This window comes from Lepus europaeus, chromosome 3, assembly GCF_033115175.1.
Source record: "Lepus europaeus isolate LE1 chromosome 3, mLepTim1.pri, whole genome shotgun sequence".
Classification (NCBI taxonomy): Eukaryota; Metazoa; Chordata; class Mammalia; order Lagomorpha; family Leporidae; genus Lepus; species Lepus europaeus.
Genome location: NC_084829.1, coordinates 34015884 through 34030210, shown reverse-complemented (window position 1 = coordinate 34030210; position 14327 = coordinate 34015884). Strand labels below are relative to the sequence as shown.

The 14327-nt window shown below is 48.1% G+C and overlaps 1 protein-coding gene across 1 annotated transcript; it reads left to right on the top strand.

Moving 5' to 3' along the window:
- Positions 1–393: 393 nt before the first annotated feature.
- On the top strand, positions 394–7309 carry LOC133756834 (HLA class II histocompatibility antigen, DM beta chain). Its single transcript, XM_062187429.1, has 6 exons — positions 394–635; positions 2497–2778; positions 4400–4684; positions 6356–6472; positions 6630–6665; positions 6980–7309. The coding sequence occupies exons 1-6, from the start codon at positions 581–583 to the stop codon at positions 6994–6996; spliced, it is 792 nt and encodes a 263-aa protein (XP_062043413.1). The 5' UTR covers positions 394–580; the 3' UTR covers positions 6997–7309.
- The last annotated feature ends 7018 nt before the right edge of the window (positions 7310–14327 follow it).

Genomic DNA, 14327 nt, shown 5'->3' with positions numbered 1-14327 from the left:
GCCCGGGAAGCTCCCCGTGTCCTCCCACCTCCGGGTGACAGGACAGAGCCAGGACTCACGGAATGGCCTAGGAATCCTCCCTTAAAGGAACAAGGGAGGCTGTGTGGCCCTAGCCATGTGGGAGTGCAAGGGTAAACCAGAGCAGAGGGGCTGCGTGCACTTGGGAATGTTCAGTGTATTCTCTCTGCCGACCTAGAGAAATCCACCTGCAGAACGGCTGCTTCACAAAGAATGAAGAAAGGGATCAGGAGGCCTGTTGTCTAAGGCGAAGGCAGGGTGAGGTTTACCTAGTAACCGATGATGCTGCACTAAGGCACTCGATGATTTGTCCTTGCGTCTTTCCCCGCCTACCTACCGAGCTGGCAACTCGGTTTGGGACAGTGGACCCCGAGCCCGTGGGAACAGGAGCTGGGTAGGGCCGACTCATTCATCTGACGGAGACCAAGGGACCTGGGGAGTGCCGTATTCTGCTGTGCGTCTGGCGATCGTCACCCAGGCTGGGGCTTCCGGGGCAGGAGAGGACCCCCGGCCCCTGGAAGCGCTGGTCCGGGGGACTGGGCTCCCCACATCTTCACAGAGCATGAGCCCCCTTCTGCCGCTGCTGCTGGGCTTCAGCCTGGGCTGCACCGGAGCAGGTAAGCACTGTTTCCTCCCGGCCCCTCTCTTCCCCTGCGTCTGCTTCGGCGCGGAGGGCGTTCAGTTTTGTTACTGGACTTGAACACCCGAGACTAGTTTGTCTCCCTGTTGTATATTCTCACAGCACTTTGCAACCTTTCTTTGGAGCGATGTTAGTAGAACTTCAGCAGTGTAATGATTTGACTGATGGAGCTCCCCGTCTTGGCACGTAGCCAAGACAGCGCTGGTCTTGTTCACTGCTTGGTCCCTAGCTCCCGGCGCAGCGCAGGCACTTTGTGAATGCGCGCGGGGTGAACTATTTCATGCCATTTCCAGCACTGAGCGAGGCTGGCACTGCCTGGTGGAGCCCTTTCTCCTTCCCAGCAACTTGGCTTGACAAAGGTCTGGGTTCTGGGTCAACTGTCCTGTTTAAACATGCAAATAACCCCGGACAATTTCCTACCACGCTGAGTCTCACTTCAGAAGGAAACCAGTTCTAACGATTTCTCTGCCACTGCCACCTGTTTCCTTAGCCGAGGGTCTCAGAGACTGTGGCTTGTGAGCCGCGTCAGTAAACCTGCTCGGGGCGGGAAATCTGTGCCAGATTCACCAGGCATAGCTGAGGCCTGGGTCGCCAGCTGCATACAGGAAAAACCAATGCTTTTCTCTTTTGTACGTTCTTGCTCCACATGTCTGCCACCAGATGTGGAAGCTTTACTCCCATGCTGCTTGATTCTCCTATGTAGCTGGGTAGCCGACAGTTCAATCCAATGACACGAACTGGAGTTAACACAGGCCCAAAGGGTGAAGGGCCGAATCCCAGGAGGCTGTTCTCACTTCAGACACCAGTCACAAGCAGAAGCAGCCCACTTTTGTACAACTTGTTCCCAAGGTGGCCTTGGGGTCTGTCCCCATGACCCCCTCCTGGGGTTTGATAACTTGCTAGACATTCATAGAACCCTCCTCCCCAAATGGCTTACTTATTATTGCTGACTTATTGCAAAAAGCTATTTTTAAAGGACACAGATGAAGAGTCAGAGGAAGTGGTGCATAGGCAAGGTCTGGAGGGGCCACAGGTGCGAGATTCTGTCCCCACGGAGTCAGGGTGCACCACGCTCCCAGCACGTGCACGTGGACTGGGGTCTCCAGACTCAGTAGTTCAGGGATGTTAGTGGAGGCTTCATTCCAGAAACACGACTGATATTCCCTCAACATCCAGCCCTCTCCCCTTCCCGGAGAACATGGAATCATGGAGTTGATTTTCCTGGTGACTAGCTCCCATCAGGAGCTTACCAGGAGTCACCTCATTAGGATGGAAGATGCGCCTGTCACCAGGGAATTCCAAGGGACTAGGAGTTCTGTATCTGGAACCCAGGTGAAAACAAAAACAGAAGACTAGAAAAATGATGTGCTTAACACCCTATCACTCAGGAAATTACTAGGGTCTAGGAGCTCTGTGCAGAGACTAAATATATGTTAAATTTGTATTTATTTATCTGAGAGAGAGAAAGAGAAAGAGAGAGAGAGAGAGGGAGGGAGGGAGAGAGAGAGAGAGAGAGAGAGAGAGAGAGAGAGAGAGAGAGAGAATCCCATCCCTGCTGGTTCACTCCCCCAAATGCATGCTTCAGTCAGGAACTCAATCCAGGTCTCCAACCAGGACTGGGTGACATATACCCAATACTTTGGTTATCATCTGCTGGTCCCTTGGTGTACATGAATAGGAAGCTGGAGCTGAGAGCAGAGCCAGGATTCTAACCCAGCGTTTCTGATATGGATGCAGGCATCCCAAGCAGTAACTTAAATACTGTGTCAAACCCCTGTCCCCAGATTGGTATTTTTTATTATGTCGCTGACCTGCCCTCCCTTTTCTCACACCTCCAGGTGGCTTTGTGGCTCACGTGGAAAGCACTTGTTTGTTGGATGATGATGGGACTCCAAGGGATTTCACATATTGTATCTCCTTCAACAAGGATCTGCTAACCTGCTGGGATCCACAGAAGGACCAACTAACCCCTGTTGAATTTGGGGTACTGAATCCCTTGGCCAGAAGCATCTCAGAGTACCTTAACCAAAGTGATACCCTGCTGCAGCGCCTGCGCAATGGGCTCAAGAACTGTGGCACACACACTCAGCCTTTCTGGAAATCACTGACCCACAGAACACGTGAGGAGGGATGGACGCAGAGGGGCGGTTGGGGAGCACATTTAGGAGAGGGAGGCCGGGGAAGAGTCCTCAGCAGGAACAGGGTTGAGGTTTGGGCAGGGAAGAAAGTGTGGGAACCTGGAATGTTGAAAGAGGAAGGGTTGAAGCTCAAGGGCACCCAGGTGGTGGAGGGAGACAGACCGGGAGTAAAGAGGAGGTGATGTGTGCACCTGTGAGAAGCTTCTGGGGGAAGAGTAGGCAGAGGCCGGAGCAGCCAGGATGCAGATCCAGGTTCACTGAGCTCGTGTCAGAGGAGCCAAGTGGCTTTTCCTAGTGTTTGTGGCTCTTTATCCCAGTTGCTGGTGTTCTGGATCTGGGTGGATCCAAGCGTGGGAATGCTTGACATACATTCGCTTTGATTCTGAATCCTTTGCACTGAGAATGGCTTGAGGTTTGTGAAAACAAACTGGAAGCTCTCTGTGGGGAGAGCAGTGAGACTTCAGTCATGATTTCTGAACGGGGAGGGGCCTGTTAAAAATGTAAGCCCCTGGGCACCACTCCAGAGCCATTCAACGAAAACATCGGGGGATACAGGCTGGAAAACCTGCATTTCCACATAATTTCCTGGAATCTTTATTTGAGATTTTGTCTGAAGTATACTAAGGTATTAATTAGAAGGATGGTCATCTAGGAGAATAAATTAGCAATCTCATTGATTTGGATGATTCTAATCACCAATTTAATGGTTCTGAGTTAGGTTTGTTTCCTTAAACTATCCAAGGAGAAAAGGCTTTATTTAGCAAATTAATTTGTTAAAAAATAGCTGGGAAATTTTTTCCCTACCTTTATAAATCCCAATTTGTAACTGTATTAGCATTAGCATCCATATGGGATGCTGGCACTGTAAGCAGTGGCCTTGCCTGCTATGCCACAGCGCCGGCCCCTAGGTTATACATTTTCAGGCTTAAGCACTTGACATAAATACAATGACTTATTTTCTTTGAAAATTTATTTATTTATTTGAAAGGTAGATAGATGAGAGGGAGAGAGAGAGAGAGAAGACAGGAAAGACATAGATTCTCATTTGCTGGTTCACTCCCCCAATACCCGCAGCAGCCAGGAATACCAGCCAGGGTGGGTCCTGGCCAAAGCCAGGAGCTGGAGACTCAATCTGGATCCCCAACATAGGTGGTGAGGACCAGCTACCTGAGCCATCACCTGCTGCCTCCCAGGGTCTGCATTAGCAGGAAGCTGGAATCAGGAGCAGAACCAGGACTCCAACTCAAGTACTCTCATATGGGATGTGTGCATCCCAAGCATGCCAAGTGCTCACCCCAGGAATAAATACAGTGACTTCTGAAACAACTTCAAGTTTATATATGGCTTTTATGAATTGTGATCAAACATGATTTTGAAGGAGAAGAGATATAAAAGGGCAGTGAAGGAATGTGAAAGAGAAAGAGTTGAAACAGGAATAAATTCCAAGTTCTCACTTTCAAGTAATGACAGTCATGTGCATGCCGGGAAGTAGGTTGGCAGAGTCAGTGAACAGTTGTAATAGAAGAGAAGTCAGGTTGGAGAAAAGGCCAAAAGGCCAGCTTCCTTCCTGATCATGTCTTTTTTTTTTTTTTCTCTTGTGTAGGACCACCAACTGTACAAGTAGCCCAAACTACTCCTTTTAACACAAGGGAGCCCGTGATGCTGGCTTGCTACGTGTGGGGCTTCTACCCAGCAGATGTGACCATCACATGGATGAAGAACGGGCAACTTGTCATCCCTCATAGCAGTATGGAGAAGACTGCGCAGCCCAATGGAGACTGGACATACCAGACCCTCTCTCATTTAGCCCTCACTCCCTCTTACGGGGATACATACACCTGTGTGGTGGAGCACATTGGGGCACCTGAGCCCATCCTACAGAACTGGAGTAAGTGTGTGGGAGGAAGTAGAGTTAAAGCAGGCAGATGCTGGAAGCTGGTGGATGAAACATCCCTGTGCATCAATATTTTGGCAGAGGGAATGAGATATGGATAACTTCCCGATAGAGAGGGAGATGCTGACCATGCACAGTGAGTCTGGAGGAGGTGGGAGAGGGGAGTAATTTTGAGCAGAGAAGGGGCAGTGAGATGGAGCAGTGGGAAGTTACTGTTTTTGTGTTGTGGCTGCTGTTGCTATGTCTGTGTTTGAGGGTGGGAGAGGAACATGATTGACCACAAAGAGGATGTAGATTTGGTAAGCTCATTTTCAGAACTCAGAGTTGTGATCTGCTATCAAGGCTCCTCAGATTTCCACTTTTCTATGGTCAGGCCAAGAATGAGAGATGAAGAAATCATGAAGGTTGAAGAAGAAGGGAGACTTTATCCTGGCATGGGGCAGTCCTGAATGTGGGCTGCTCTTTCAAGCACATTGGGGTAATAATACTGGATAGTAGATACTTGGCTGTGTGTGCTTGGGAGATAATAGGTAAGGAACTAATTATCACTGAACCCCAGGATTAAAGATCATGGGAGAAGTTATATATGGATGTGAGGATTCTTGGGAGAGAATTCTCCCAGTGAAAGAGGAAGAAATGAGGAAGAAGAAGGGTTTTGTCCACAAAGGACTAGGGCACAGTGTCCCAGACTCTGTGGGGGAGTCACAGCTTCCTGGGCAGCTGGCCAGAAAACAGGGAACAGAGAAGAGATTGAAACTCTTACGTTCACTTGAGCTCTCCTGGGGGGAAAGGCTCCAATAAGGGTACACCAGGAGTCTCCCTTGGTGTTGGAGTGGGACACGATTCAGATTAGGATCAGCTCTAAGACGTTTGGGAGGGTGGTTGGCTAGAGATGAGTCCTGAAGATAAATGGGAAATTTTGATATAGAAGACACACAATAACTAGGATAAGTCATGAAATGGAACCGATGGAGATCAGGAAACATGGAAAAACACTGGATAGGAAACTGCTCAACTGGAGCAAGTAAGGGGACAAACAAAACCAGTGGCAATGGAGAGGCGACTGAGGAACCCCTTATCCCAGTGTGGATGCCCTTGGGAAAAGATGTCTTTTAAAAACCAGAGAATTGAAAAAAAAAAAAAACAGAGATTTATTATTTATTTGAAAGAGTGAGAGGAAGAGAGAAGTTTTCCATCTGCTGGTTCACTCCCCAGCTGGCAGCAACAGCCAGAGCTGAGCCAGGTTGAAGCCAGGAGCTTCATCCAGGTCTCCCAATGGATGGCAGGGGTTCAAGCATCCTCTGCTGCAGGCAGCTGGATTGGAAGTGGAGCAGCCAGGACACGAACCAGTGCCTGTATGAGATTGAGGTGTTGCAGGTGGCAGCTTTTACCTGCTACACCACAGCATTGGCCCCAAGAAAGATGTCTTGAGATGCCTCACTTTCATAGAGAGGCACTGGAAGTTGGGGTGCTTGCTTCTCACAGTTGTTCTTGGTGTGGAGGTCTGCAGGGTAGGAGTTTGAAGAAAGGTCATTTTCTTGGAGTAGGTTGGTGTGAACTAGACCCTTTGAACTGGGGTAAAGGAGCTTTGAATCTTCTGTGTGGGGATTGCAGCAAATTAAGTTTCTCTGAGAGTGAGTCCTAGTAATTTTCTATTTTTTGCAGCACCTGGGCTGTCCCCCACGCTGACGGTGAAGGTTGCTGTGTCGGTAGTGACTCTGGGTGTGGGCTTCATCGTCTTCTCCCTTGGTTTGATCTGCTGGCGGAAGTACGGCTTCTCTAGTGAGTGCCTCTTGAGCTCCTGGCCCCACTCCTGCTCCCAGTCTCTGCTCACCTTCTGATGGTGGCTGATGGTCTCCTTCCTCCTCTGATTGCTCTGAACAACGCTAGATACTCTGATCCACAAAGACTGGTTTAATCAAGTGTGTTTCTCTCCTAGGCTACACTCCCCTCCCTGGGTTCAATTATCCGGAAGGTAACACCTCTTTTGGTCTCTTTGGTTGGGGGTCCTTTAGAGGGGTGGAAGTTACAGGGTGGGGGTCCTTGTTGGGTTTGGTCAATGGTGCTTAATAGGAGTGAGCTTGCATGAAGATGTGGCCAAGGGCATGCTTTAAACTGCTGTTTTTGGGATTAGGCGCCATCCTCCTCTTCTACTCAACAGGGTGTCTATGGGCAGGGACTGAAGGAGGTTTCTTCGTCTCAGCTGGTGACCTAAAATTCTCAATGCGCAGAGGGGGTTGGGGGCAGTTGGTCTGAAGCCTCACTGACTTCTTTGTATTTCTTTTACAGGACGGCACATTACCTAGAGGCAGACTTCTGTACGTGCAAACTCCTGAAGGTGACACCGTGACCACCCCCGAAATCGTCACACCTCCAAGTTTTCTTGGATTCCTGCCCGCCAAGTTCTTTGAGTGTGCCAGCCCCACCTCCAGTGTAAACCTTGTAGCTTGAGGAAACTAATTCCTGGGAATGTTCCGTACCCACTTATCATCCAAAATTGTATTTCTTTGGTAAATGTAATCTGGAGAGGGAAGTTTAAGGCCCTCCTGGGTTCCCCGTGTGCCACAGAGAGTGATGAGTCACTGGTGACTGTCTCTGGGGAATAAACTCCGGTGCATATTTTATGCTTTGTATCTTTTTCCAGGAGTCCTGGGGGAGGAATCCTACAGAGCCAGGGCTGAGGTTGATTCTTTCTCACTCGAGTGGAGGAGTCAGTGCCTCCTCTCATTTTCCCATCTGGACATAGCAAAACTGGGGACCCTTTTTGGATTTGTCATTTACAAGCAGAAAACTGTGATTAGATGGAGTCATGGAGTGAGAGAGATGAAGGGAACCAATAGTTACTTCACCTTTAGGAAGTCTTTTGAGTGTTCAGTGAGTTCTACTTGTCAATGGGGAAGACACATAGCAGCAAGCCTGCAGTAGTGACACTAGCTAGTATCAGTTATTCAGTGTTCTGAGCCGGACGTTGGGGCCAGATGCCCTGCTTTATTATTTTATTTGCTCCTCTTCACAACTTTGAACCAGACTCTGAGATAGTCAGGATTCAGAGTTTGCCTCCAGATTTGTGTTCTAGAAAGCTATATCTTCCAAACCCTAGGGACATATTTTGAGTGCTTATCCTTTACTCAGCATTGGGCCAAATACTTTATGTTTGCATCCTCTTCTTTTCTGTAAGGAACTGATTGTTGCCTGTGTGTCACAGATGAAGGAAGCAAGATCCAAGGTCCAAGAACAAATTCTCAGTAGGGTGTTTGACTACCTGGGTTGGAAATAAGTAGATTTCTTTGTTCTGAAGACCCTCATGCTGGTGATCACCCTCCTTAGAGGGCCACTCCTTGATTCTCTTGCATGTAAATCCTAAGGGGCACCCACTGCTGGGGAGTAGATTTCACACTGTAGAGAGAGGACACCATCTTACCCTGCTTGTTTTCTAGAGAGGGGAGACACCTGCTGGACACAGAAAGTTAGGTTGTGAAATCGTGGAATTAGAGTTGGGTACTTAACTGCAGGCAAAGACGGAAAATAAATGAAGACAAGTCCTGCAGGAGCCTAACTGAACAGGACTGTGGAGGGAGAACAAAGGCTTTGGATGTGGGTCTGTGTGGGGGTATTTGTGTAGGAACACGGAAGGTCAGGGTCAGCTTCGTTGAGCTGGGGGCAGGGGTCAGAAGACAGATTGTGTGTTGATCTTTGTGTGGGCTCCTATCCAAGGTAGCTGTGGGTGGGAAGGAGGGGTGGTCATCAGGGCTAGAATCCCCCGTCCCTAAACTGTTGCTGAATGGATAGGGGTCTGGAGAAGGCAGGGGTAACCTTGTTCATGTAAACTTGATGCCTAAAGTAAGTGCTCATTGTTTGTCCAACCCATGAATTGGTCTCCACCATATCCATGGCTTTTCTGGAAGGATCCCTCCTGGGAAGAATTTACAGGAGCAGTCACAGAGACACTGTTCGTGAATTCAAATGGCTGTTCTCTGGGCAAGCCCGTAGATGACAGGAAGAAGCATACTGTGTGTTAGGGAAACTAGTTGGTAAATGTAGGATCAGAAATGAATGGCTACAATTTTTACCAGTTTTATATTTCATTTTCATTCACTGTGCTTGTGTTTGGATTTGCATGTTTGACAATGCACATTTCTTTTGAAAGTCCAGTCGGGTCTGAGCATGGGGCTTCTGGTCTACACCTGGGCGGTTTTGAAGGGGAATCCACACATCTGAAGGGCTGGATCTCATCATAGCAGTGGGGATCAAGGGGACAGGAACCCAGGGGAAGAAGGAGAGAGTCAGGCGACAGAGCCGTTTCCAGTTCTCACTCTGGAGATTGCCCGTGTCAACTTTGCTCTGCTCTGACTTTGTAGATTCTTTTGTTTTACAGGGAAAGCTGTCCCCTTCCAGGCAAGGAACAGGAAAAAGTGCTATAGGGTGTCCCAGAATCTTGGGAGCCAGATTAGTATGGGTAGAAAAGAGAGCACATTTGTCATTACACAAAGCGCCAGGGTGCCTGGAAGAAAGATACCATGTGGGGGAGGCTGAATCGGGAGAGGCAAAGAGGAAACTTCCTGAGCCTGCCTGGAATTTGAAAACCTGTCTTTAAGTTTCAAATCCCTGGTGGCAAACACCCCAGCCCCAGGGCGCTTTTGTGTTAGGGTCGTTAAGGTGGTATGATAGGAGTGGCTAAGACCTTTTGCATCACAACACCCCACCCCTTGCCCGCATCCGCTCATCCCTCTGTACCATCCGCTCTGTACCTCAGCTGTATACACACCTCCCTTTTACAATAAAGTGAGGCCCTGCTTCGACTGGGCTCCACACCGCGCCTGATTGTCCCCCAGGTTTGGGGAAGGCTGAGTGGCGGGTGGCGCACTTCCCCTCCTCGGTCTAGGCAAGCTGCGGGCAGCCTGCCTGATTCTCCGGCGGTGGCGAGGAACAGTCACCGCAATATGAGAGCGGTCACGGGGGATGGACTCCAGGAGAGGGGACTGAGAAGCAGGTTGGAGAGCCAGAAAGGTAAGAGGAAGGGAAGGAGAGCGGAGGGAGGGGGAAAATGGGGCTCTCTCACACACACACACACACACCCTAATCCAAGCAGCACAATGCACACACACACATACACCTAATCCAAGCAGCACAATGCACACACACACACCTAATCCAAGCAGCACAATGCACACATACACACACACCTAATCCAAGCAGCACAATGCACACACACACACACCTAATCCAAGCAGCACAATGCACACACACACATACCTAATCCAAGCAGCACAATGCACACACACACACCTAATCCAAGCAGCACAATGCGCACACACACACACACACACACACCCCTAATCCAAGCAGCACAATGAGTTGTTCTCTCCTTCAATATCTTGTTTGTTTTAAGAGCTGAACTTGAGCTGGAATTGACTTTCAAGATCGAGTCCAACTCTGTCCGATAAAAGAACTGAGTCTGTGTCCATGAGGCAAGTACATTGCGGGACTCCCTCCAATCTTCAGGACAGCTCTGAATATTTTAGAGCAATGTGTTGACCTCAGGTTTGAGGGTTTCCTTTGGAACACTAAAGGCTATGGGAATAAAACCCAAATACACAATGGGAGAGTGAAGCTTTGGTGTTTTTTTTTTTTTTTCAAAAGATTTATTTTATTTATTTTGAAAGAGTTACAGAGAGAAGTAGAGGCAGAGAGAGGTCTTCAATCTGCTGTTTCACTCCCCAGATGGCCGCAACGGCTGGAGCTACACTGATTCGAAGCCAGGAGCCAGGAGCTTCCTCCGGGTCTTCCATGTGGGTGCAGGGGCCCAATGACTTGGGCCATCTTCCACTGCTTTCCCAGGCCACAGCAGAGAGCTGGATTGGAAGAGGAGCAGCTGGGACTAGAACCCGTGCCCATATGGGATGCCGGTGCTTCAGGCCAAGGCTTTAACTCACTGTGCCACAGCACCGGCCCCTGGTGTTCTTTTCTGAAGTAGAGAACACCCCTAGCTCCAAGTTCTCCTTGACTCTACCCATGCTCAGATTTATGTGAAAGGAGCAGAAAAAAATTGACATTTAATCTCAATGACTTCTTGTAAAAATTAATTCTATGCTGTTTCCCCAAGTAATTCTGTTTCCAAAGTAAAATTGGTCAAATCAATGACAGTTGAGGGTAGAGTTCAACCCCCTTTCCACTCTGCTTTTGGTTGGAAAGCTTTCCATTCCCAAGAGCCCTCAAGCTGCCTTGAAGCAAGGCATGGGGGTTTTGTTCTTGCTACTTCCTGCGACTCCTTGACCAGAGCTGTCCCCAAGAGCTGCAGGAAGAGGAGAGGTCCTGAGTTCGTACATTTTCCTTCTAGAAGGGGAGCTTACTGGCTCTGAAAACCCTTCCTCTTCCATTGCAAGTGAGGCTTCCATGAGCACCTGGCCAGGCTGGTCTGGAGCAGGGAAAGAAGAAATGACTTTCATTGGATCAGGGTCTCGACAGAAAGCAGGTGGCACACTTAAAATAGGGGAGTTCAAGAATTTGACTGCAAAGAAGTAGGTGGAGAATAGCACAGCAAGCTGGAGTCAGCAGCAGCTGAACTCTTACTACGCAGGGCCAGGGACAGGAGGGGTTACTGGAATTCAGCAGAGTGAGTCCTGGGGAGTCACCACCCTGCCAGGAGCAATGTCCTTCAGCCCAGGGACACAGCTAGCTCAAGGTGACTCTGCGAGGAGACAGCCAAGAGAATGGACACTCTGACCTCACTCCTCTGTTCTCAAGCTGAGACTTCAGAAGGTGGAGCTGTCGATGTCCTGCAGGTCAGCGCCCTGGGCAGCCAGCAGGAAGTGTGGAGGCTGGGTCTGGAAGGACACATGGAGGACAGTTGTTCATCACAGCACAAAGGAAAGAAGGCAATGCTGGCGCTGGGAAGAGAGCTACAAAACTTGGGCTTGCTTGGTTGGGATGGCAGCCAGGACTTAGAAGCAAGAGAAGACTGAGTTTGTAGTTTCCAGCTGGAGGACCCAGGAGAACACTCCTTCTGGTTCTTCCTGCTCCACCTCCAACAGTTGGGAAATTCTTTGTAGATCTCCATTTTTTTCATTCATCTTTTACAGTAAGTATATTGAGTCCCTCCAAGATGAACTTGAATTTTGTTTCAGGTTATGTTGAATTTATAGAACAATTTTTAAAAAAGATTTATTTGTGTATTTGAAAGCCAGAGTTAGAGAGAGGCAGAGGCAGAAGCAGAGAGAGAGAGAGAGAGAGAGAGAGAGAGAGAGAGAGGTCTTACATCTGCTGGCTTTCTCCCCAGATGGCTGCAACGGCTGGATTTGCATTGATCAAAAGCCAGGAGCCAGGAGCCTCCTCTGGGTCTCCAACATGGGTGCAGGGGCCCAAGGACTTGGGCCATCTTCTACTGCTATCCCAGGCCATACCAGAGAGCTGGATCAGAAGTGGAGCAGCTGAGACTCAAACCGGTGCCTATATGGGATGCCAGCACTGCAGATGGTGGCTTTACCCACTATACCACAGCGTTGGCCCCTTGATTTCTTTTTAATATTTAGTCATCCTATGTAAAAGTAGAGGGAATTTTCCCATTTATTCAAAGTGTCTTATTTACTCTTTTTATGGCTTTTGAAATTCATGTTTTCATAGTGGTCTTTTGTGTGCCCAGTTAACTCTTAGAAATTTTGAAGCTTTTGCTGCTGTTGTGAGTGGTATCTTATTGTGATTTTATTTTCATGTCAATTTTTCTGGCATAGAGAAATGTAAACAATTTTTTAGAAAATTGTGGTTAAAAACATGTAACATAAAACTTGCCATCTTACCCATTTTAAATGTATAGTTGAGCAGTGTTAAATATCTTCACACTGTTCTGCAACCAATCTCCAAAATTTTTTTCATCTAGTAAAACCAGAGCTTTGTATCCATTACATAGCAACAATTTCTTCTCTCTCCATCCACTGTAACCCCCATTCTACTTTATGTTTCTATTACCTCATAAGTATACTCAGTTTTTCACTTAGCTATTTCATTTATAATATCCTTAAAGTTTCCCCATGTTGGAGCTGGCGCTGTGATGTAATGGGTAAAGCTTCTGCCTGCAGTGCCATCATCCCATATGGGCGCTGGTTCAAGTCCCGGCTGCTCCACTTCCCATCCAGCTCTCTGCTATGGTGTGGAAATCAGTGGAAGATGACCCAAGTCCTTGGGCCCCTGCACCCACATGGGAACCCGGAAGAAGCTCCTGGCTTCAGATCAGTTCAGCTCTGACCATTGCAGTCATTTGGGGAGTGAACCAGTGGAATGGAAGACTTCTCTCTCTCTCTGTCTCTACCCCTCTCTGTAACTCTTTCAAATAAATAAAAATAAAAATAAAATCTTTAAAAAAACGTTTCCCCACCCCATGTTGTACCATGCAGCAGCACTCCATTTTCAAGGCTGAAGGATATTCTGGCGGTCAGTGTTGTTTCCACTTCTTTGTCACTGTGAATGATGCAAATATCTACGTGTGCTAATGTGAATACAGTTGCTATAAGCATTCATGTGCAGGGTTTCGTGTGGACGAAGTTTTCGTTTCTCTGGGACAAATGCCCAGGAGTATAATTGCTGAATTATATGGTGGTTGCAGTTTGGTTTTTAAAGAAGCACTTCCAAATTGTTTCCCAGAGTGGCTGCACCAGCAGTGTGTGAGTGATTCACTTTTTCTGCATACTCCTTGGGATTGGTACTGTCATTATTTTTTTAGCTTAGCCGTCTTGGTAGGTGTGTGGTGAAATCCCATTGTGGTTTTAATTTGCATTTTCTTAATATCTGAATGATGTTGAACATCTTTTCATGTGCTTTTTTGGCTTCTGTATTTCCTCTTCAGTGAAATATCTCTTCATGCCTTTTTCTCATTTTCTAATTGAGTTTTATTACTTTCATTTTTTAAAAAAAATTATTAATTTGGAAGACTCTGTGTGTGTGTGTGTGTGAGAGAGAGAGAGAGAGAGAGAGAGGGAGAGCGAGAGCGATATCCTCTGTCTGCTGGTTCACTCCCACAATAGCCTCCAAGAAACTCTTTCCTGGTCTCCCACGTGGGTGGCAGGCACACAAGGACTTGGCCCATCTTCTGCTGCCTTCCCAGGTGCATTACCAGAAGGCTAGATCAGAAGTAGAGCATTTGGGACTTGATTTTACATTTTTTTAAAATAAAGATTTATTTATTTATTTGCAACTCAGAGTCACACAGAGAGAGGAGAGGCAGAGAGAGAGAGAGAGAGAGAGAGAGAGAGAGAGAGGTCTTCCATCCACTGGTTCACTCCCCAAATGACCGCAACGGCCAGAGCTGATCTGATCCAAAGCCAGGAGCCAGGAGCCTCTTCTGGGTCTCCCACATGTGTGCAGGGGCCTGAGGACTTGGGCCATCTTCTACTGCTTTCCTAGGCCACAGCAGAGAGCTGGATCGGAAGTGGAGCCGCAGGGTCTTGAACTGGCACCCATATGGGATGCTGGCACCTCAGGCCAGGGTGTTAACCCGCTGCGCCATAGCGCCAGCCCCTGATTTGGCATTCTGATATGGGATGCCAGCACACCACGCTACAACGCCAGCTTCTCTACTGTTGAATTTTTATATGTTCTAGATATGAGTCCTTCATTGCATATATGACTCGAAAACACTTCCTTGTAT